The sequence below is a fragment of the Rattus norvegicus genome, chromosome 3 (assembly GCF_021556685.1).
Source record: "Rattus norvegicus strain SHRSP/BbbUtx chromosome 3, alternate assembly SHRSP_T2T, whole genome shotgun sequence".
In the NCBI taxonomy this organism is placed as follows: domain Eukaryota; kingdom Metazoa; phylum Chordata; class Mammalia; order Rodentia; family Muridae; genus Rattus; species Rattus norvegicus.
The window spans coordinates 168,230,075-168,254,342 of NC_141536.1; the positions used below are offsets into that span (position 1 = coordinate 168,230,075).

Sequence of the window (24,268 nt, forward strand, 5' to 3'; positions counted from 1 at the left end):
TCATATTCAGAATAATCACGCACTGGGTTAGGGAATGAGCTCAGCTGATAAAGCCTGCTGCGCGATTGTGAGGCCCTCAGTTTAGATTTCCAGCACACACGTCTGTAGGTCCAGTGGGAGGGTGGGTCCTTAGAGCCCATTGGCTAGGGCTGTGGGCAGGTCCATAGAACCCATTGGCTAGTGCTGTGGGAGGGTGGGCCCTTAGAGCCCATTGGCTATTGTTGTGGGCGGGTCCTTAGAGCCCATTGGCTAGTGCTGTGGGAGAGTGGGCCCTTAGAACCCATTGGCCAGTCAGCCTATCCGAATTGATGAGTGGCAGGTACACCGAAAGAGCCTATATGAAAAAACAAGAATGGTCATGTGTGATGGTGCACACCTTTAATCCCAGCACCTCAGAGGCAGAGGATCTCTGTGAGTTTGAGGCCACTCTGGTCTACAGAGCGAGTTCCAGGCGAGCTACGGCTACACAGTGAGAACCTTTTCTTTTTTTTTTTTCTTTTTTTTGGAGCTGGGAACCGAACCCAGGGCCTTGTGCTTGCTAGGCAAGCGCTCTACCACTGAGCTAAATCCCCAACCCAGTGAGAACATTTTCAATCAATCAATCAATCAATCAATCAATCAATCAATCAACCAACCAGACACTTGATGTCAATCTCTGGCTGCCATGTGGACACATATCCATGCATATACTGTATTTATAGCTCGTGTACAGTACATGCACACACAAAGAATAATTACATATTTTCTGTGGTGGTCATACTTTACATATGGGTTGAAATTTGGCCTATCTTCTTTGTAGGAGAGCTTACCCAAACCTTTGTGTTTCTTTCTTTTTTTTTTTTAAATTTATTTTATTTTATGTATATGAGTACACCACTGCTGTCTTCAGACACACCAGAAGAGGGCATCGGATCCCATTACAGATGGTTGTGAGCCACCATGTGGTTGCTTGCATTTGAACTCAGGACCTCTGGAAGAGCAGTCTGTGCTCTTAACCGCTGAGCCATCTCTCCAGCCCCACCTTTGTGTTTCTAAGAACTCTTGAAAACCCTGGTTCTAGGGGCGACATCTGGCAACTGTTGGGAACAGATGCAGAAGTTCATAGCCAAACCAGTCAGATATTAGGCAGAGCCAGGAGAACCCCAAAGGAGAGGGGGAAGTAGGAGTCAGAGGGGTTGAGGACATCACAAGAACACAACCCACAGAACCAAGTAAGCAGGGCTCACAGGGGCCACAGAGACAGAAGCAGGGCTCACAGGGGTCACAGAGACAGAAGCAACAAACATGGACCCTGATGGGTCTGAGCTGGGTCCTCTGCATATACGTTATAGTTGTGTAGTTTGGTGTCTTGTGGGACTCCTGACAGTGGGAGTGGGGTGTGTTTCTGACTCTTTTGCCTGCTGTTGGGACCCTTTTCCTCCTCCTGGGTTGCCTCACCCAGCCTTGATATGAATGTTTGTGCCTGGTCTTATTGTAACTTATTATGCTGTGTTTGGTGGATAACCCTGGGAAGCCTGCTCTTTTTTTTTTTTTTTTTCCAAAGGGAAACAAAGGAAGAGAGGACCTGGGAGAGAAGGGACATAGAGGTAAGGACTGAGAGGAATGGAGGGAGAGGAACTGCAGTCAGAACATAATGTATGAGAGAAAAAAAAAAAAAAGAAAAAAACATTACAACCTAATAATAATTTTTGTTTTTTTTTTTTGAGTTTTTGTTTGTTTGTTTGTTTTGATTTTCAAACAGGGTTTCTCTGTGCTGCCATGTCTTCAGACCAGCCTGGCCTCGAACTCACAAAGATCCGCCTGCCTCTGTCTCTCAAGTGCTGGGACTAAATGCATGTGCCCAGCTTTGGAAGTCTCATTTTTAAGGGCTCAGCTATACACAGTCCCTCTAGTAATTATCAGATTCCCTCTTCTTGGATATCTACCATGTTCCCCCTGCCCAAAGACAGCTTTGGGATGACAGGTGATGGATCTGTCTGTTGTAGACCCAGAGGCAGCATTTCCTAATGGGAGGTAGTCTCATGGGGCCTTGTCCACAGCAAAAGGGGAGATTATCACCTTACGTTGCAATGCCCAGGCCCATAAATACACACACACGTGTATTATGATTATGCTAATTGGTCTACAAAAGGCCTCTGGAGCTGGCTGGGGAACTTGACCTCCAAGTAGGGTGACAGGACTCTACAGATCCTGCTTTCTTACTTCTTCCCAAAAGTACTGGGGGAGGAGGTGGGAGTACCCATGTTACTGGTTAGACACACAAGAGTCAGGAAGGGCGTTAGAGTCAGGGTTTGGGGTGGGGTGGTGAAGCAAAGATTTAGAAGCATTTGGATGCTGGCAAGTGTCCCCTGTACCTGAGAGTAAATGCAGCTGCTTGCAGAGGGGAGCTCGGAATGGAGGGGGGTTGTTCCTGGGGCCTGGTCAATAGTGTGGCCCTGGAATGGAGGGAGGGGGGATGGGTTCCTGGGGCCTAGTCATCACTGCAGAGTTGAGTCTTGAAGGAGTAGTATTTGGAGGCAGAGAAGCAGGCCTGAACCTGCATCATGGAAAGTCTGAGCTCCAGGCCAAACGCAGGGTGTGGAGGATAGGCAGCAACAGTAATTGGGTGCTGGGCACGCGACTAGGAAGGTCTCAGCTAGAAGATTTGGGAACCAGAGGCAGCAGAGTTTTGCAGAAGTGGGCACAGGCTCAGGTGCGTATGACAGGCAGGGAGATCCTTTCCAGATGGCCAATGGTGGGGGAGGAGAAGATGTGGACTGTCCCAGAGTTCTGGGTGGAGGCCTACCCTAGGGTGAGGCTGGGGCCCCTGCCTCTGTCAGTACCGCCTTCCTCCTCCCCCATGCTGGTCAGCTCAGAGCGGCCAGACGCTGTCCACCAGTGGTGCCTGAGCTTGCTTTATCAGATAATAAATAAGACGGCTGGAGCCGTCCATGTCAACACTTTGGCGGGCGTGCGGGGCCCGGAGGGGAGGGGGCTATTCATGAAGGGCTTAGTCAGCCCCCTCCCCTTTGAGGCCAGGGTCAGCCCCAACCCAAGTGCTTGTGTAGGAAATTCAGGCATCACAACTGCCCTGCCCAAAGCCTGGTGGCTCCAGGAAACTAAGTCTCTTTGGCCTCTCTTCATCCTGTAGACAGGGAACGAAGGGGGCATAGTAGGGATTTAGTTCCTTGGGTCACGGTCCATGCATGGGATAGGCCTGTTCTGGTTGGCTGTTTGGCATTGACAGAGGGCAATGTGAGATGTGACACACTCTGAGCTACCCCAGGGTGGAACTGGAGGTGAGGACATTTTTGAGTCTCACTGCTAGCTGGTGTCCCTACCTGAGCTGGGGCCCACAGAGGTCTGGAGCCTTTCCCCTACTGCTGTCTCAGGCCTATTTTTAGAGGCACTAGAGGGACTCTGAGGGCCTCCCCGCTGTAGGCCCATGTCTGACGAAACACGGAGCGCCAGCTCTCATGGTCCACTCGGGCCACTTACCTTACCTTAGGGAATGCTGCCCGAGCCCCTAGAACCATCCACAGGGCTGTTGTAGAGGACAGCCGCAAGGGCCTTGTGGATGGTCAGTGCCCCTTCTGCAATATGGCCCCTTCAATCTTTTGATGAGATCCACACGTTGCTGCTGACAGTAGCAAGTGGTCTGTTCTAAGAGATGCCCTTACTTGGTCAAACAGGAAGCTACTGCCCTCTACTTGCTTCCTCCCCTAAGCTTTCCTTTCGGAGACCCTGGGCTTTCGGGTGAACACCTGGGAGAATCTGCTCCACTTTCTGACAGGCTGACCCTTTTTAGCCTGAGAAACTCTCAGTCCTTATTTGGGCTGTACCCTTCAGGCTTAGGTCTCAATTCAATGCCGAGGCAGTACAATCGGCGTTTGGCTTCCTGGTGTAGGACAGCTCTCAGGGTCTGGTGGCCGACGCTCTGTCCTGAAGCATCTCGGGGTCAGTGTCACCCTGCTTCTACAGAGAACGCAGGAACACAAGCTGCAGAAGACCCCAGAGTAGAGGAGGAGAGCCTGTCCGCTGTGCTCCAGCCGTGAGGCAGAGCCGTGGCTGGAGGGCTCTGCCCATCAGTTCTGGCAAGAAACTCCGATGGACGGGACCCTGGTCTCCCCATCTCTGCCCCATGTGCTCCTCTTCTTCCTTCCTTTCTTGGGCCGCTCAGGACAAATCATGGGGGCCCAGAAAATATTTTTTTCTGGAAGGGACAGACTTGGTGTATTGTGGCCTCTTCTGCTTCAGAGTCTGGGGTGATGGAGACGGAACATACTATATAGGCAGCAAACAACAGGGCCTTCCTTTTCCCTCTTGCTGTTCAGATAAGCCCCCCAGTTGCTCTGGCTTGAGTGAGTGTACAGCTCATCTGGTGGTTTATGACCAGCGGGCAGGATGGGGATGGGAGGTGGGAGGAAGGGCAGTGGCAGGGTTCTTGGTAGCTACATTAAGGACTTGGTTCACTGGCTTCCTATTGAAGAGGAGGACGCTCAAATTTAGCAGCAGAAACCATGCCCAGCGATGGACCTACAGCCTTCTTCACGTTAGTCCTTAGTTAAAAAACAGAATTAGGGGGGCTGGGGATTTAGCTCAGTGGTAGAGTGCTTGCCTAGCAAGCACAAGGCCCTGGGTTCGGTCCCCGGCTCCAAAAAATAGAAAAAAAAAAAAAAAAAAAAGAAACAGAATTAGGGAGCTGGAGAAATGGCTCAGTGGTTAGGACTACTTGTTGTTTCTTCAGATGATCCGTTCAGTTCTCAGCACTCACTAGATGGTTCCCAATCACCTGCAACTCCAGTGCTAGGGGATTCCAAGGCACCAGGCGTGCATGTGAACACACACACACACACACACACACACACGCACGCACGCAGGCAGGCAAAGCACTCATACAGATAAAATAAATTAAAAAATGAAAAAGCAAAAGGAAGCCAGGTGTGGTGGCTCATGCCTTTAATCCCAGCACTCAGGAGGCAAAGGCAGGCAGGTCTCTATGAATTTGAGGTCAGCCTGGTCTACATAATGAGTTCCAGGATAGCCAGAGCTACATAGTAAGACCCTGTCTCAAAAAACAAAAAACAGAACAAAACAAACAAAAGAAAGAAAGACAGACAGATGGACGGAAGGAAGGAAGGAAGGAAGGAAGGAAGGAAGGAAAGAGAGGCAGAGAAACCGACGTGGAAGGGATCTCATGTCTATGAGCCTCTCTCCTGATTTCCCTTCTTCGACATACAAGAAAATGCCACCTGCCTTGTGCCTTGAACTGTGACTGTCTCCAGGAAACCTCCCTTGGTTGGTAAGTGCCCTGTACCACCTCAAAGGTGCATGTGATCACAGACACCTCTCTCATCACAGAAGGGGAAACTGAGGCTAGGACAAATGAAGCTCCTAGGAAGAGCACTGCGGTGAGAACATGTTGCTGGGACCTTGTGCACAGCCTCATGCGGCTGTTGTGGTCTGGTCTGCATCTACACACTTGGGGTGTGGGTGCTTGGAGATATTCACACGGTACTGCCTGTGTCTGGGTCTCAATCCCCTCCCTCTCCTTACCCCGGTATCTGGGATGTGATGACAGACACCCAGGCAGCTGGCTTTGCCTTCCACAGACGCATGGGTGGTGAGGTTTGCCTGCTCGGAGCTAGTGACAGGATCATGTCTTGCCTTTGTCCCTGTGGTGCCTGCAAATGCTGCAGGCTACTGCCCCTTGCTTTCCTTCTAATCAAGATCCAGCTGAACTGGATGGAGGGACCGAGGGTCCACACAGGAGACAGGTTAGAGGTGGCCTTCATGGTTGGATGACCCCTTGACTCCCTTGCTTCTTGGTTTCCTCACCAGGAAGTGGAAGCCTGGAAAGGCCAGGAAGCAGCCAAAGGAGATAAGACCTGTGGCCTACAGAACACCTCTGCCTTCCGCTGCCTGTCACCTTCCTACACCAGGGCCATAGAACTGACCTGCAGGCCCTGGGCAGAGTCACCACCAACTGACAATAGGGCTGTGTTGCCAACTGCTGGGATGATGGCTGGGCCAAGCCACAAGGCCACATGTCACCCAATTCCAACAGTGTATCTGTGTGGGTCTGCCCACCGGCAAATGTCTTAGTACACGGATTGACAGAAAAAGGCCCTTTACTACCTGGCCCCAAACCAACATACAAATAAATACAGAAGTCTGTGAAGACGGCTGGAGGGATGCGTTTGCCTTGGGGCAGTGCCCTGGTACAGTGCTCAACCTGTACACTGGTCTCTGGCAGTCCTGCGTCCATAAGCAAGCTGTGCACAGTCAAACATGAGAAATGAAGACCTCGAGGGCCCAGAGGCCCTGTTTCTTATTGCCTGCCCGGACTATGTTTGTTTCACTTGGATCGGATTTTACTGTGGGATGCTGTGAACCGTTGCCAGCTGCTACAAACTTTAAATTTTGACCATCGATGTCAAGAGCTGAATTCAAGTAATTGGTGGGTATCTCCAGTCATCTTGGCTGCAGAGAGGTCCACGAGGGGCCTGGGGAGTCCATTACTACCCTAGCCGAGGCTCCAACCCTTCGTCCACCAGCCTGCTTTTTTCTCTAGGCAATTGGCACAGAAAAGTTTCCCCAGCACAGTGGTGAGGGACCTCTGGGGCTGCTGGTTCAGGAACTAACTTCTGTTCCTGAGATACACTGTGGTAACAGTTTCCTGAGCACCTAGGCCAAGGCCAGGGCACACCAGGCCTCCTGACGTAGGACCCCACTGAGACCAGCCTGGGGGCTCAGGGACGAGGAGGTGAAGACAAAGTCTTCAGGTTCGAACTTGAACTCCAAATGGCTGGAGGCCAGGGATTCGTCCGCTGGGCTGGAGGCCTGCAGGGGGAATAGGACAGAGTATGGAAGCTACCATGTCTCGGGACTGGGAGGCATGGCATAGGTTGATTTGCTCCAAGGCCCCCTCAGCCTAGAATGAACACAAAGTCCTCTGAGGAGCAGGACTAGCGAGACCCGAAGGGCCCTGGACCATGCCACATACAGTTCTGGGGAAGAGGCCACCATATTGGTGGTTGAGGGCTATGTGGATGGTGAGGCTCTGGGAGAGTTCTTGGAGGGTTCTGATGGGATTGGAGTTGGTGAAGAGTCAAGGTTCTCCAGAGAAGTGTGAGGATCTATCTCTTGCAACCCCTGTCTCATCCTCCTTACCTGGGAGGTGATAGTGGGTCCAGCACACCCTGGAGATGCCAGACTGGACTCTGCCTTCAAAGTGGTGGCTGAGCTCTCGGTGTTGAGGAGAGTGGGAGAAGAGGCTGTGCTGTTGGCTGTGGATCCTGAGGGAAGGGGAGAACATTTATAGAAGGTGCAACATTAGACCGTATTTCCTGCCATGTGGCCCATTCTTCCGTCCTTGTCCAGAGAGATTCAGAGATTTCTTAGAGTCATACAGCCCTGACTGCTGGAGGGTCAGGTATAGCTTCAGCCTCCCCACGTCTGCCTATGCACCCCTCCTGCAGCAAAGCTAAGGACACCGTCAGGACCTGGGTTAGACTGAGACTTGGAGGCCTGGGAGTTGTCCCTCCTGGCTTCCTGCTTACCCGAGGAGCCCTTGATTTTGGCAGGGTTCTTCGGCTTCCGTTTTCTTGTCTGGATACTCTCCTTTTTCATCGCCAGTGGCCTTGGCACCTGGCAGGGATAGCAAGGGTAGGTGGCTGCTCCCTGTCCCTGCTCACCCCTGGGCCCTTGCACAGTCAGCTTTCCGATCTACCCTGGAGAGCCAGTCCCCTCTCAGATGCTGGGCTGAACTGCAGGTACAGGCCTGTTGAGTCAGCTCCACTCTTGGGTGCTATCCCATCTGCCTGGGAGCTGAGAGGCAGGGGCGGAGTGCAGAGAGCAAGATCCAACATCTATCCTAGGCTGGAAATCCCTGAGCCTCGGTGGACCTGTCGGTATAGTAGACGTGGAGGCACCAGCTTGGACTCCCAGAGGAGTGGGTTTGCAGACAGTCAACCCACGTCTAACACTCCCAGTACATGTTCAAGTCAGGGGTCAAGGGCCGTTCTGTCTCACTGGGGAGGAAGGGCAACCATGTGTCTCTAGATAGAGGTAGCCACCCCCCTCCCCGCCACCACTCACCCCATGGAGCTTCATGTAGAGGCCACAGGCGTTGCACACTGGTTCCCCCTCTGCGTTGCGCCTCCAGAGGGTGGTGGTAGCAGTGTGGCAGTTGGAACAGCAGAGGCCAGATCGACGGGATGAGGACTGCGGAGCAAGTAAGCTGGGGTGAGCCCAGAAATTAGGGACTCTGGACTTGGGGGCCTCTGGTGCAGTAAACGACAGCTAACGGAATGGATGGAAATTAGATTCAGCATTATCAGCTGCCAGGTTACAGGCTATTCTGGTTAGGTGAGATGCTTGGGGGCTGAAGGCTTGAGGCCTGCCATGGACCTATCTGTCAGGACACCATGTCTTTTGCTCCACAAAGCTTTGACTTTTCAGCCTTCTGGTCCCAGGACCAATATCTTCACCTCTGGGCATTTCCCATCTCTGAGATATAACAGACCTTTCAGGGTCTAGTTGTGGGGTTCTGAGCCCAGGAAGGCCTAGTGTAGAAATACAGTTATTGATTGTTGACCAACAGTCAGATTGATCTAATCCAGCATCTCTGTGGGGGATCAGCACCTGGAAGGCCACAGACTCCTGAGGAGGTCAGGCCGAAAGGTTAACTCTCAGGATCCTGCTGGTTCCCTTGCACAGGTACCTGTCTTCCAAGAGGCTCAGAGCACACACTGACAACACCCTCCACGTCCCACAGCAACCCCAGTACCCACAGAGTATTGAGTAGAGGGCATAGGGTCCTATCTGTCATGTGTCACCCTCACTGTGCTCATTGCCTAGAGTCCCCTGATCTCACACACTTGAATCCCACCAGAGACCCCAGACTTTCCTGTGTTTGGGGAAACTTAGGCCCTGAGCTAGAGAGGAAGCTGGGCACAGGAATCTGGGCCTAACTAATGAAGTTGGTGGGAAGTAAGGAATGGGGAATCTTCCCGAGAGCCCAACTGTCTTCACCAAGCTCAATGTCGCCTGAGCTGCCTGAGGTCTGAACTTTTCCTGCAATGCTCACAGATCAGTGTGTGATGGGATCTTTTCCCTAGTAGTGAAAGCTTCCTCTGAACACCTGGACCCTAAGCCCTTCCTGAACTCCCCAGCCCAGCCTTGCTGTGACACTACTTCCTCATAATCAGATTGTATTATTCTGTCCCCACTTTGGACAGTACCTCTTGGACAGTACACCTGACCCCCAGTCCCATCCATCCTTTTTATGGTTCAGGGCTGAGAATTCAACTACAGCTCTAGACTATCAGGCAAAAGAGTGTCCTCGCTAGTACTTGAAATATGACTAGTAAGATATCCATGTTCATCTGGAAGTCACACTTAACTAGGTGCCTGGCATTTTGCAGCTGCCAGTTCCTGATGGACCTTTAGACTCAGGGAGCCCTGTCTTCTGGCCTCTTTTCTTCCACGAACCAGCTAGGAACTCTGGGAACCTTCTGAGACATGGTGGGTAAGAAGTAAAAGTGTGTGTCCTATGTGCAGACCATACACAGGATGAAAGTAGCACCGGGAAGTTCACATGCCCGGAAGTGCAAGAGAAAAGTCCAGAAACCATGTTGGAATCTTGATAGTGATTATCTGTTACCTCTATGAAATTAGAAATGTAGGAAAACAACAACCTGAGAAGTGCTTGCCCTTCCCTCAGACTTCACGACTGTCATTCATGGCATACTAGGGAAACAGAAGCTCAGACATGTCAGGGGACCACAGGAAATTGAGGATCCAGGTGGGCAGAACCATCTCTCTCTGTTGAGCATTTTGGCACATGCCCATTTGCTACACCCCAATGCCACCTCATACCCCTCAACTCTCAGCCTCCACCTGTCCTCCTTCCCTGTTTGTGCCATCAGCCTGGTCAACAGGCTGCCCTTCCTGGATGCACTTTTTTTTTTTTTTTTTTTTTTTTTGTCAAGAGATGTTCGTCTTCAATGGCTGCTCACCTGAAGGAGAGCCGCACTGAGTGCCAGGGTCCATGCACTGGGGACCTCCAAATACACCAGCCTTGGAGCGCAAAGGCAGCCCTGCCAAGGTGGACACATAGGGAAGGTGGCTGGAGCCCTGCTTGGAGGGCAAGTCATGTAGGCAGGGAGGCTGTTTGGAAAATGTAAGCTGCAATACACAGTGTTGCAAAGTGGCTTCCTCGGTGTCCAGAATCTAAGATTAGTTGAGAGAGCCAACTGGAGCCTTGGGGATAGGCCAAGGCTCGAAAGGTTCCAAGTGGACCCTCTCCTGTAGGAGACACAGCAGATTAGGTCTAAGGCTGTCTCTTGTCTGCTGAAAGGAAACTGAGATGGAGGTATGAGTGGTGACAAGAGTAGAATTGGGGATAGGGCCCCATCCCTCTATCCCAGAGCAGACAGGGCCTCTTGCCTGATTCTTCTTTGTTTATCACTGTGTCTGAGCGTCCAGCACAGAGGCTGGCACAGAGGAGAGTGGACAGAGTCAAAGGACAGGGCAGGTCTGCTGAGGAGACTGTACTCTGAGGCTTGGGACTCGGTCCTCCATGATTGGGCTGTGTCTCCATGGTTTTCTCACTAGTGAATGTCATAGACACCAGTCTGGGCAGCTCACAGAGGGCACAGAGGCTACTGAGGTGGCCCCTCAGATGGTAAGAAGTCAAGTATTGGGCAGAATGGGCCTGCAGATCCCAAGCCCCAGTTCAGAGGAAGACCAACATTGCTTTCCTAAGGCCCCTTCTTGCATCCTACCTCCTCTTGGAGCTTACAAGGTTGTTCCTGTCTCAGGACCCCTCATGTCCACAACACTGAGCATGTACAGCTCCAAGTTTGTGCACTCAGAACCACCTTCAACACACCCATCAGGCTGGACCCAATCCTCAGGCACCACCTGCTATAGGTATGGGACCTTCTGAAACTTGAAGGATAAGAAGTCTGCTCCTAGGCAGAGATGTTGACACTTATGAGGGGTTCCACCTTTAGACAAGAGGGCCTGGTACTCAGAATTAGATTCTTGTCCAGGTCTGAGACCCACAAACACATTATAGCCTCCATAGCAAGAACATAAGCTGCCAACTCAAACCCAAACACTTTTAAACTTGAACTTGAAGGTTGGCTTGTGAGATGATAGAGCAAAGCTACCTCCTGCCTCAGTAATTTCTTGTGCCCTGATATCCCCAAAACCTGTGCTGCCATGCACCAGAAAGAACCAAAAGTGAAAACAAGATGTAGCCAGCGAGCTAGGCAAAGGGCAGAAGTCTGGTTTCCTAGAGACTGGAAGCACAGGCAGAAAGGGTTTCCCAAGGACACACATCCAAAGATCTTCTCATTTAGACTCACAACACCACCATGAAAGCACCTCAGCCTTATCTGTGCTGGGTCACCTTCAGGCCTCTAATACTCAGGACTAGGTTGCCACCCACTATTACCAACAACACAGTCCTACTGCAAGATTGAGCCCTCAGAATCCCACAGAATCTGTATCTAGGAGTTGTATTTGTGTATTATATGTATCTAGGTCAGACTCACTCTCAAAACTGACTCTGAGACATCCTGTGACTGTGTAGCAAGTGGCTTTGAAACATATCTTGTCTGTTAAGTACCAAGTAATCTGCAATGGGCTGTAAGGTTACAATGTTGCAGTGGGTTGTGAGACCTGAGCCAGGTTCCTATCGAGACTCCTTGCCCAGATCCTTATGGTTCCCTGGATATTTTTCAAACTCCAGGAGGAGATGAATTGGCCTGGCCCAACCAGGAGCCCTGGGCAGCCTACAGTGCCTGTGCTTCAATCCTTAACCCATCCTTCAGGAACCCAGAAACCAGCTAGTAGGAGCCAGCTAGTCCTTTTATCCCCTTTGTGGCCCTGGTCCTCTCCCTGCCACACTCACCAGACGCTTCTGGGGCCTCACTAGCGGTCGGTTGACCCCATTCATCTTGTGATAGAGGCCACAGGCGTTGCATAGATAGTGTCCGGTGCCATCCCTGCGCCACAGTGGTGTAGACAGGGCTCCACAGTTGACACACTCCCGGCCCTCACCAGGGAACTCCTCCAAGAAGTCAGGTACTGTGGGGACAAGAAGCTTAAGGACTGGGGCCTCCGCCCCACCAGGATGCCTGAGGGCTTCTGCTGCACTCGGCGGCCTCCTTTTATAGTGTCTCGAACGTACTCATTTAATGAGCAATGTATTTACTTATTTATATACTTAGCCGTATTTCATTTTCAGTGAAATTTGTTAGGTAGGGCTGCTTTTATAAGGCAGGAGTGTAAACCAAACCTTAAGGCAGACACCTGAGATGGTCCCTTTGTCCACTAGGTTCCACTCCAGTCTTTGTGTTTTTAATATGCTTTGGAAGCAGGCAGCGGGAAATGGATAACAGAGCCTTATTTCCCTCCTTCCCCATCACCCCCTTCTCTCTGGAGGATCTCCAGTGTAAAAGTGAGTGGGCCTCAAGGTCAGAGGATTGGGGGACGGAGATTTGAGATTCTACAAGGGCCTACTGTCAGCTTTGTTGTGGGATCAAGCACTGTAATCCCTCAGAAGAGAAGACACAGGGGTATCAGGGACCACACATATGCAAGCAGTGGGACATTGGCTCAGGGCAGGGGGGAAATCAATCTACTGGCTGGAGGTGGGTACCAGGCACGGGGCCTGCCCTTGTCTATCTAAGTGTACCAGGTCACCTTGAGACTAGACTGAGGCTATGAATCAGGGCGCCAAGCTTGATTCTCAGAGGGATGGCCTAGTCAAGGCCCGGAGACTGCAAATGGAGGTTGGCCCTCTTTGCTGTGTCTGTTCTTCAAAAATACTCAGAAACCCAGATGAACGATTCCTTGCTTAACAACCTCGGGATCTATGTTCTCGGGAGGTATAGGACTCTCAAGATGGAATGCCAGTGTTGCAGAATGAGATGGCTGTGGTGACTAGATAAAATAATCGCTATTTTGAGCTTTATAAGTCATTTTCAGCCCCGGCACAGGCCTGTAAGCTCAACACTTTGGAAGGCTGAAGCAGGAGGATTGCTGTTAAGCTTGGAACTAGGTGGGTCTTCATAATGACACCCTGTCTTAAAACCAAAAACAATTTTCAAAACTTCTCGTGAAAGCCTAATCGACATAACCCAGAATGCTTTTTTTGGGTTTGGTCGGGTAAAAATCAGAAATATATTATTCTCTTACTATTGCGCTGTAAAAAGAATTCTGTAGCGAGTGGTTTTTGTTTTTTGTTTTTTGTTTTTCTTAATCGTTTGTGTTTTATGAACGTTCCTGTGTCCTAGCAGGGAACCTAGCAGGCTGATCGGACTAGGCTGAAGAAGAGCGCATTTCAGGTTTTCGCATTTCGTAGCGCGCGGGTTTATTGCTGCGCGCCTTAGTTTTAGAGCCAGGTTCACCGGGCAGCCCCAGCCCGGTACTCACCGAAGGTGGTCCTGCGGCCAGGGAGGCCACCAGGGCGACCTTGCAGACCGTGCAGGATGCTGCTGTCGAAGGGTCCAGAGGTCCACGAAGGGGCTACGTCGGGACTCACGTATGCTGGGTAGGTTGTGGGGTACGAGGCGCTCATGGGCCTCCCGAGCGCAGTCGGATACTGTTCGCGAGCCAGCAGGGCGCTCTGGAAGGCGGCGCCGTCCCGGACTCCCGCGCTGCCGCCGCTGCCCGACCCCGAGGGGCTGTGAGCGAACGGGAAGGCGGTGGCTCCCGGTGGGTGTGTGGCTGGCGGGTGCGGGCTTCCGGAGCCGAAGGCTGAGGATTCAGCGGAAACCGCTTGCGTCCAGCTAGAGTGCGCGGCGAGCGCGGGAGGCTGCGAGCCCGGCTCACACGAAGGCAGGTACGGCAGCATGGAGGGCACGCGAGTGGGTGCCACGAACACCGGGGAACCGGCTCCCGAAGAATGCAGAAAGGGTCCAGAATCGGCGTAGGTACCCTGGCCGGGGCTCTGGGCCAGCGCCAAGCTCTGGTACATTTTTCCCTGAGCGAGCTTGACCTGCAGAGAAGAAAGACAGGCGTCTAGGGCAGGATCACTGGGCCCCCTCCATCAGCTATTGCGCTCGCCGTGGGCAGGTGCTGCTGCTCGGCTTGCACACTCCACTTTTCTGAGTCGGTTCACCGGCACAGGTCCCGGGGTTCTCCGGGTGGAACGAGAGGTTAGATGAGGCGCAGGACCCCAGGAACACGGTCCTTGCTTCGAGCAGGGATCACCGGCCAAAACCCTCACAGGAAAGCGCGGCGCTGGCCCAGGGCGGGTGACCAGTGGGTTGTAGACTGGGTCCCCACAGCGCTGCTCTGCTGGGAATCCCGGGAACTTGGGCTGCCCCGCCCCCGCCGAGCCGCCCCTTCCCTCTTCAAGTCGGTCCCTCCCTCCACTCAGGGTCAGCGCCGGGGCTCCGGCCGGGTGCCACGTGACACGAATAGGCTCCGCGGTCGGGCTCTGAGACCACAGCGCACCGGGCCCGGACAAACGCAGAGGGTGGGAGGAGGCTGAGCGCGCTCACAGTCCTGGGAGAGCAGCCGCTCTGAACAGTCTTGAACTTTGTTGTTACAGTCACGGGGGCCAGTCCTTGCCCCACGTCTATTCCGAACTCCCGCCCAAAGCTGATTTAGTGTCCTGTGGCTGAGGCCCCACTGAACCTGGGGACACAAGGCGCTGGAACCGTGTTGGTCCGTGCTTGATGTGCTTATACTCCCGAACCTACGAGGGCATCTAGCATCGATGGGAACCACAAGGCTCAGGCCGCTATTACTGGGTGTTTTGTTCATCAGCAATGACTCGAAGTCCACCAGGAACCCTACAGTGTTTGAACAAGCAGTACCACTCGGGAGGGACTCCAGCACCAGCTGGAGTGATAAAGTTCCTAAGGCCATAACAGAAGACTGGTAGACTCCAAGTCCCGCATCTTTCACAGGCTGAGGAACTTGACAAGAGTCTCTTTCGGGTACTGAAAACTCCCAGGAGGCTGGTGCTAGAGCACCCAGTTCAGTTTTGTTGTGACTTCTGTCCTCCGGCTCACCGGGAGTTCCAGAAGGAGAGAAGAAGGTCCAACAACCCCGGAGGGCTCACGCTGGCCCAGGGGTGGGTGAGGCGGGAGCTCCTGATAAGGGAAACACAGGCACTAACCTTGGAGTCAGTGTCCAGTGTTTCTGCTGCTCAGCGCGGGATTAGTTAACTAGTCAGAAAGGAGTTGGAGCATCGCCTGCACACTGGTGTCCACCTAACCTGCTCTCTTCAGTATGTGGAGTCTAGTGAGTCACCAGTGGAAGTGAGGGGAGCATCCTGGGCCTGGGGGTGGTACAGACTGCCCTGACACAGGCTCCAGAATCTGAGCCATGGAGGTGCAGATCAGAAGCTGGCTTGGGGTAGTCCTGGGAAGGGGAGCTTGCCAGTGCTTTCTGCTTCAAATTACCTCCCACTGCATTCTCCTGGCCTCTCCTTTTCCTCCCTCCTTGAGGTGGGGACTGAGCCAGGGCTCTTGGTTGATGCTTCCAGGACTGACTTCATGGCTCTCCTTTCTGTGGGGTGCTCAGTACTTGAATCTCCAGTCTTGACATCCCTTCTCATCAGAACCCTTCAGGCCTCCACTGTGCAGTTCTTCCTCTTTGCAAAGTGCCCTGGAGCAGGAAGGACATCCCGGCGCCCATCTTGGGAGTGTGCTGGGTGCTGTTGGTACTGACCATTGAACAGCACAGCACAGCACAGCACAGCACAGCACAGCACAGCACAGCACAGCACAGCACAGCAGCCTCCTCCTGATTAGGTTTAAACGAAATGGGAAGATTTTTCCCTGCACTCCACCAAGTCCAGGATGAAAAGTGAGACTTACTTGCTGGGGACTGAATCCTCTTCTCCCCAGATAAGAGTATTAGACCTAGGGGTTGGGGATTTAGTTCAGTGGTAGAGCGCTTGCCTAGCAAGCAGAAGGCCCTGGGTTCAGTCCCCAGCTCCAGAAAAAAGAAAAAAAAAAAAAAAGAGAATTAGACCTAGGGTCCTGCAGGGACGGACCTAGAAGAACTTGAGCTTTTGGGGAGGGATAAACTCAGTAAAGTCCACGAGGAGGAAAGAACCACATGACACAGGTGCTGGGTTTTGTTCTGTGACTTATTTAATCATTTCTTCAGTCTTAATGAGGCAGGCGGAGTTATTCCTGCTTACACACAGAGGGACAAAGCTAACTTACCCAAAGCCACACAACTAGTAACTCAACATGCTGACTCAGACAGGTGAAGGATTTAGGAGGGACTCCTGGCCTCTGTAGATATGAGAAAGTGGAGGAGATCCACCCTCCTCAGCCTCTTGGAGGCGTGGTCCCACAGAGGACAGTCCTGTGGGTGCCCAGGTCTTTAGTCACCTGCTACTGTCTAGACAGGGAAGTAGGCTCATCTGTTCAGAGAGCAGGGACAGAAGAGGCTGCAGGGTGTCCTTGGTTGCCTCACAGTGATGGGACACTGGCTATGACAATATCTGACCCTTTAGCAGGACCCATCTGCTTGAGGCAAAGAAGGGGGAGTCTCAGATCAAACCACAAACCCTGGGTTCTTCTAGCTAGGGTTATCCCTCTCTCCCTCAGAGGTCAGCTCTGATGCCACGGTCCTGCTTGCCAGTTCCAGGATGGAACCAACGCCTGAACCACCAGGCCTGTAGCTGTTTCTCTGACCACAGGACTTTCTCATTGCTATTCCCTGACCAGAAGAGAGTTTTCTCTCTTCACTATTCATCGAACTCCTACACATCCCTCAGGGTCCACCTTACTCCCTGTGGCTCATTTTGAGCATTCTGTGGACAGATTGCTATGTGTTCCCGTCAGACCCCTCAGCAGACTCCGAGTCCCAAAGTCAGCTTCAAGGAAAGCAGGATAGAGCACCTTGGACAGGAAGCAGCCAGACTCTGCAGGGGACTCAGCTTTGCTGCTGCAAGACTTTACAGGGAGCGACTTTTCCTTTGTGTGGTAATAGCACTTACCTCTCACAGTGGCTTGAGGTGTGCACATGGCAGACCCTTAACAGGCTCTGGGTAGAGACAGGGTCAGGTGGGTGGATGAGCAGGACCTGGCCCCAGAGAGCCAAGGGCCAAACAGTAGGGCAGGTAGGCATGTGGGAGCTTCTGTCTTTACTAGCTATAGAGACACTCAGCCAGCCTTTCAGGATTCCCTGGCCCAGCAGGCCGACCTGACTGAGCCAGGTAAGGAGAAAAGGACAGCTCTTGGCGATTAGGACCCCATATTCTCTTAGAGTGATGAGAGGCTTGGCATGTCGGTTACTCTGTGACCAAAGGGAATTGAGTTTAATCCATGATCCCCCGATTAAGAGGGCATTGTGACCATGAGAGCCTGAGGGGCCAAGTTGGAGGAAGGGGACCTCCTGCCAGCCTGACAGGATCTGTGTTTCATTTCCAGCTGTCACTTGCCCAACAGCCAACCCCTCCCCACCACAGAGCTTGGGAACTGTTAATGCAGACACATTTATCGAAGGAAAAGAAAACAATCCTATTGTTCAGGGGGATAAGGGGGCGTCAGGGCCTCTAGACTGACTCCCTAGGGGGACCCTGTCCTGTCCTTAGGCGTCTGGGGTATGCATCACACTGTTGGCTGTGTTTGCTCTTACATTTGGTGAGAACAACCTAGGACAGGGGACCATTTAATGATTTCCTCCAGGTGGAGCCCCATGTGCGCACACATCTTCCCTGTACTCATGGGCACGCTGCTGACCACTGGGCTTTGAGTGCAGACAGAGGTGGCCTTAATCCAACATAGGGGACCCCTAGGGCTGCCATTACTCTTGCCTTTCTCTGTGAGAGCTCAGAAAAGGCCTGGGGACTTCCTTTGCCTCCTATGATAGCCCGGGGGGCGTTCAGGGAGGTCTCCAGTATGCAGGGCTATACTTTACCCACTTAAAAAAAGATTTATTTATTTATTCTATATAAGTACAGTGTAGCTGTCTTCAGACACACCAGAAAAGGGCATCAGATCCCATTACAGATGGTTGTGAGCCACCATGTGGTTGCTGGGAACTGAACTCAGGATCTCTGGAAGAGCAGTCAGTGCTCTTAACTGCTGAGCCACCTCCCCAGCCCCCCACTTCTTAGGTAGGTGGGAAAAGCCAGCTTCCCACTCCCCACTACTTTCTTCAGCTCCTTGTCCTGACTTCTTTGTGTCCTTGTTGGGGCAGTGTGGCTTACTGTTGACCCCTCTCAGAAACTTGCCCTCCCTCTGGGTCTACAGAGCAGGATTCTAGGGCTCCTTCAAGTTGTGCAAACTGAGGTGAAGGAAGGCTGATGGGTGTATGCTAATAACTGGGAGAGGCAGGGGAGGCTGGGGTGCTGGATCTGGAGATGCTGGATTTGCTGTGTCTGGGCACACAGCATGTATTCATTCCTCTCAAAGGTGTGTTTAAGCTCAGCCTCTGGAAACAGTGTAGGATCCCTGTCTCTCAGGCCAGTGCCATCTGTCTGTGCCCAGAGCTGTAACAGAATCTTCAGAGCAAGGTGTCACCTGCAGTGTCCCTCTGTCTGGGTCTCTCTAAGCCTGCAGCTGCTTTTGTCACTATGACCGTCAAGACATTATTTCCTCGGTGATCTCACGTGCCTGTCTTCACAGGGGGAGTTGCCTTGTTTTTAACGCCTTCGGCATTCTAGCGAGATGGGAAGTTTTCATGCCCCCTTTCCAGATGAGAAAACTGAGGCTAGAAGTCTCAGGGATACAACCAGGCAGAGGTTGCTCTCTGCTCTGCTCCACAGACACTGATCCATACCACTGCCTGCCAACTCTACAGGTTCCAAATCCATGGGGCTGAGTAGGCTCCCTGTCCCTTAGATAAAGAAGGAGCATGCAGCCCCCAGCATCCACGGGCTGTGTGGGAGGGTCCCATTGCCAGTGACAGTGGCCACCAACTCCTGCAAACAGAAAGCAGCTTGCACTGTAGATGACCTGGTGGAGCGTGAGCCGGCCAGGGAAAAGAAGGGTGCAGGAACGAAGGCAGAGTTCAGGGGTCCTGGATCCCATGTGTAACTGGATCCGCTTCCAAAGCCCTTCCTGACATGCTCAGCCTTCAGCATGGCAGGCTACTGCACCAGACCACTAGACAACCTCAAGGCGAGTCTGTGTCTGGATGGATTGAAGAAGTAGCAAATGTCCTGATGCAGGACAGGGTGGCTTTGAGACAGGCCGCCCAGGGACAGAGGGAACGGGATGGGTAGACCTGTCCCATCGCGGGAGAAGACAAATCAGGGCAGGAGTCTCTGATTCCCCTAAGCCAAGAGCTGGAGTGAGGATGAACAAGGCTGCTGGACTCATGGCTCTCAGTTGAGAATTAGCCCGTGGAGAGTGACCTCATCCAGGCTGGGAGGAAGTGAGTTATCAACCAGCCTGACGCTGATGCCGTCCTGCCAGCCAGGGGAATCTTGGCTTGCCATTGGGTAAAAAAAAAGTAGGAGGGAAGTGGGGCAGCGGTGGTGGTGGTGGTGGTAGTGGTGGTGGTGGTGGTGGTGGTGGTGGTGGCGGTGCTCACTTTTAATCCTTGCACTCAGGAGGGAGAGGCTGGCAGATCTCTGACTTTGAGGCCAGTCCAGGAAAGCTAGGGCTTGTTTGAAAAACACAAATAGACAGACAGACAGACAGACAGACAGACAGACAGACAAATAAAGTAGGAGGGGTTTGGTATCTGTGCAGTATGTTCCAGTTGGACTGTGAAAGATTAAGTGCTAAGGAGGCTGAGGGATTGTGGAACCCACTCTAAAACACCAAACTTCTACAATCCTGGCGTGTTGGAAGTAGAAGCAGGAAGACCAGGAGTTCAAAGCCAGCCTGAATCACTGTCTCAAAAACCAAACAGCAAACATATATTATCAATAATTAGCCAGGCCCTGCCCTGAATGTACAAGCAGATGTTTAGTGACACCCCTCAGTAGACAAATAGTCTGTGCACATAGGAAGGACACCCTAAGGCTGAGTGGCAATGTGGGGCAGGGGACAACAGGTTCCACCTGCAAGCATCCTGCATCCTAGCACTGGGTGTGATGTCAGTGAGTGAACTTTTTGGTGGGTTAGACTGGAAACAAGGTTAGACACAACTGAGAGATTTGGATGCTGCGGAATCCAGCTGGCCTCACCTTGACCCTCAAGGTTGACCGTGAGTGAAGGGGCAGCTCTGCTATCTTCTCTGTAGAGCTTTACTGAGGTCCACAAGGGAAGCTAAGGATTTTCATGGCTGAATCTTCTGGTGAGCATTAGGGTGACCTAGAATGGGATGGACCCTCCCCCAGAATCTATCCGGCCCAGGACCCATGAAAGGAGAGTGGTGTGCTGTGTCATTTAAAACATTTAAAACTCATTTCCCACTAGGTTCCCGGGCCGGTGAAGAAGTGTCTTCCATAATATGCCATCTGGACCATCTTTAGAGCTTGGGAGCCAAGATGGGAGAGGCCAGGGGGAGACGGAGAGCTGTTCTTGGTTGCTGTGTACTCAGAAGCTTCCCCTAGAGCTGCCCACAGCTCTGGGTGGACTGCATGATGCAGAACGCTGGGAAACATGGCATGCCAACACCCAGAGACTGAGGTCTGTGGCAGCTACAGAATTCTCAGAGCAGGATTGGCCAGAATTTAGGTAAGGCACAGCATGGTGATTGAATTGCACATTTGGGGGTTTTGCTGGGTGCCCAAGACTATGCCAGGAATGCAAAGAGGGCTGGTGAGTACCCTTGAATCCTCGAATGAGCTGTCGATAACTTATAATGTAAATGGATTTGATTCTTGCTTTTACTTTCAGGTGTCTGGGGTGATCAGCTGGCCTGTGCTGGCTTATGCAGGGCTGGGTTGGGCATGACCAGGCTGTGGCAAGGCAGCCTATGCGAATTGTGTCAGGTTGCTCCTGGTGGAAAGTACTCAAGCCTACTCCTCCACTTCCCGACCTTACTAAGTCTTCCGGGCGGGTTTACTTCGGATGGACCTGGAGCTGGTTTGGCTTGGGGGAGGGGAGAAGGGATACAGATTTGAGTGCAGCCAGGCAATGGGCAGAGCTCAGAACGGTGCTAGCCACATAGTATGCAGGGTACTTCAGACTTCTCTTATCTGTAAAAATGTCTTTCCATCCCCTTCCTCCCCTCCCTCTCTCCCTCTTTTCTCTGCTTTTAGTTTTATCTGTGAAGGAGCTGAGGAAGCTGCAGCCTTCTGATCACCTCCCGCTCCCCTCCCCCGCTGAAGAATTCCACAGAGGGGCTCAGGCTCCGGACTGAAGTTACACTGGACCAAGACAGAACTTCTGGGTGCTTTAAGGAGGCTCCATGGTGTCTGTAGGGAGCCTCATTGCTTTACTCCATGTCTGTGTAGGAGGACGGCCCACCAACTCCTGTCCCTCAAGACCACAGTCCCCAGGGCCAGGAGCAGGAGTTTATCGTATTTTGGTTGTGTCTGCTTAGTGTACTGACTCCGGAAGTGTCAGAAGCCATCAACCAACTCCTGTTGGTAGAGATTTGGGATGTGAACCCAAGGAAGTTAAAAGGTTTCAGAAGCGCCAAGTAGTCTAGATAGAAGAAGGATGATTGATTGGCTGGAGGACTGACGCCTGCCTTGATTCTCATTTTAACTGAGTGTGTGAGTGTAAGTGTGAGAGTGTGAGAATGTGACTGAGAATGCGTCTGTGTGTGTGTGTGTGAGAAAGAGTGTGTGTGTAAGAGTGTGTATGTGACTGAGAATGTGTGTGACAAAGTGTGTGTGAGTATGTGACTGAGAATGTGTGTGTGTGTGTGAGTGTGACTGAGAATGTGTGTGTGTGTGAGAGTGTGAGTGTGTGACTGAGAATGTGTGTGTGACAAAGTGTGTGTGAGTATGTGACTGAGAATGTGTGTGTGTGTGAGTGTGACTGAGAATGTGTGTGTGTGTGTGAGTGTGTGACTGAGAATGTGTGTGTGAGTGTGTGTGTGTGTGCATTCATGTGAGTCTGGGCATATATGTGTGTGGGCATGTGAATGTATATGCACAAGCAGCTCATGTAAATGAGCATGTATGCTCATGAGGGAATGTCTGTGTTTATGCACACATGACTATGACATCTATGCATATATTATATGTGTATATATGTATATATATTTCTTTTACAATAAACAGTGTGTGAATACCTTGGTAAGAGAGATGAGGGGAAGGAGTGTTCTTATATGGTTTGACTGTAGACATTGTAAAAGTCACACGAAGCACATAATGAGAGAGAGAGAGAGAGAGAGAGAAAGAGAGAGAGAGAGAGAGAGAGAGAGAGAGAGAGAGAGAGAGAGAAAGAGAGAGAGAGAGAGCACAAGCTTGAGCCAGGGTTTGCCATGCACACTGGCCTGCCAGCCTGAACAGAGAGGGAAACATTTGTCCTTGACACTCGGTGAGAGGTATCCTAAGCCCTCTTGTGGCTTCACTTTCTGCCTGAGCTCTCAAGAGCTGAGCAGTTCTATGCACAGGTGTAGGGTGTGGTGGGGGGAGGATCCCGAGCTGAGCCTGTGCAGCACCTATGGGAATACATACATACTTGTGCTCACCTTCCCTCATGGGCACGCATACTCACCTGTGTGAGCTACTTGTGCATGAACATCCACATGCCCACACACATGCCCAGGCTCCCCTGAATGCAGCCCCCTGTACGTTCACAGGCACACACGTACTTTTGTGTATACCTATCATACATGTATATGTGAAACGCAACTTGGAAAATACCTCCTTCTCCACCCTAGGCACCCATACTTTGAATGTTCTGGGGCCCTGCTGAGGGGAGAAAGGTTGGGTTTTCCCCGGTGAGCAGGGGCTTGGAGGGTCTATTGATGACTTGACATTGACGTATCTTGACACTGAAGTCTCTATATAGGCGTTCCTATGCCGACAGGCCCAGGGGTTGGCAGGCAGGGGACCAAATAAAGTTCCACATTCCAGAGAAAATTCCTTGGGAGCAGAGAGCCCCAGAACTCTGAGGAAGACTCCTGAAACCAGGGAACGCCCAGGGAGCCTGGCTGGAGCCTGGCCTAGAGCTTCTGCCCCCAGTAGTGTATGGGGCAGATATGTCCCTGTAGAGCCTTACTGGTGTGGGGGGAACTGCAGAGAAGGTTGTGAGATAGGTAAGTACGGACCCGGCCCTGTGTTTTGTCTCTGAACCTGTGGCAAGTGCCTTGTTTGTTCCCCTTCGTCCATGTTCCTGAGAGAAGGTACAAGGGCTGTTGGATGGCACCGTAGGGCTGCTCAGACCTGGGGGTGAGCTATCCATGTGAGGTGGGAGCATATGCTAGAGTCGAGTCCTACTGTGCCCGTTACTGCTCACATTGGTCATACTGTGAACTTCGTGTAGCCCTGTGTGGAAACAGGAAGTTCATGCCAGAAACACGCTGGTGCCCAGGTGGTGAGGTGGGAAAGCAGTCTCATGGACACCAAGCTCCTTGTTGAACTCTCAGGCAAGAGCAACAGGCTATTCATGTCCTCAGAGAAGCCCCAGTTTGTGCGTCCAGCCTATCCAGAACTCACTAAGTAGTCACCCGGGTGGACTGGGGCTATCTACACTTTTGTGATTCCCGCTCTGGGGCTGACAGGCTTGTGGTCATTTCTCTCTGACTGTTCTCCATAATGGCTGCCGTTAGAGTCTGTCCCAGGCTGTGCCTGCCTCTGAACGCTCTGTGGAAGTTGCCCTTCTCCTGTGGAGGAATTCCTCAGCAGCAGCTACAGCTGCAGCTGGAATCCACAAAACAGTTTTCTGCAGATGTATCTTACAGAAAACCTGAGCCTCCCACCTCCTGTCGTCCTGGAGCCCCTGCCTGGTGCAGCTTCCTTTGGAAGAGAGATAAGAGAGCTTTTGGCATCTTGCTAGCTGAGGAACTGGCCCATCCCACTGACATGGTGGCGCCAGCGTTGACACCAGCTGTCAGTTGGGTCTCAAGCAGAAAGAGGTGGCCTGGCTTCTCTAGCTGGTGGCTCTGGGTGCTGAGAGGAACGCCCGGCACCCGGGGTGTTCACTGGTGACCACTGTCTCTTTGTTATGGCCCAGGGTGAGCAAGCTTTACTTTCCTAGATTCTTTTGATCTCTCTCTCTCTCTCTCTCTCTCTCTCTCTCTCTCTCTCTCTCTCTCTGTGTGTGTGTGTGTGTGTGTGAGAGAGAGAGAGAGAGAGAGAGAGAGAGAGAGAGAGAGAGAGAGAGAGAGACGGGACACCCAGTGAGCACACAGGGAGGTGCAGGTGTGTAGAAGCACTGGGAGGTAAACACAGGTGCTCATGGTGGGGAGGGCTGTGGGGAGGACAGAGAGTTTTGCCTTT

The 24,268-nt window shown here is 52.1% G+C and overlaps 1 protein-coding gene and 1 long non-coding RNA gene across 8 annotated transcripts; one reads left to right on the forward strand and one right to left on the reverse strand.

Moving 5' to 3' along the window:
• Window positions 1–6,092: 6,092 nt before the first annotated feature.
• On the reverse strand, window positions 6,093–14,273 carry Gata5 (GATA binding protein 5). Its single transcript, NM_001024316.1, is given in 6 exon segments — window positions 6,093–6,822; window positions 7,153–7,277; window positions 7,542–7,629; window positions 8,080–8,205; window positions 11,906–12,081; window positions 13,432–14,273. Coding segments are annotated over 6 exon segments (1,215 nt in total). The 5' UTR covers window positions 13,976–14,273; the 3' UTR covers window positions 6,093–6,666.
• LOC134486214 (uncharacterized) lies at window positions 12,332–22,129 on the forward strand. 7 transcript variants are annotated; one of them, XR_015684893.1, is made up of 3 exons: window positions 12,332–12,454; window positions 20,343–20,603; window positions 21,131–22,127. It is a non-coding gene; the product is annotated as an uncharacterized LOC134486214 (long non-coding RNA). The 7 variants fall into 7 exon arrangements; XR_015684889.1 differs by lacking the exon at window positions 12,332–12,454 and adding an exon at window positions 12,705–13,057 and having other exon boundaries at window positions 21,131–22,129; XR_015684891.1 differs by lacking the exon at window positions 12,332–12,454 and adding an exon at window positions 12,727–15,082.
• Window positions 22,130–24,268: the final 2,139 nt, after the last annotated feature.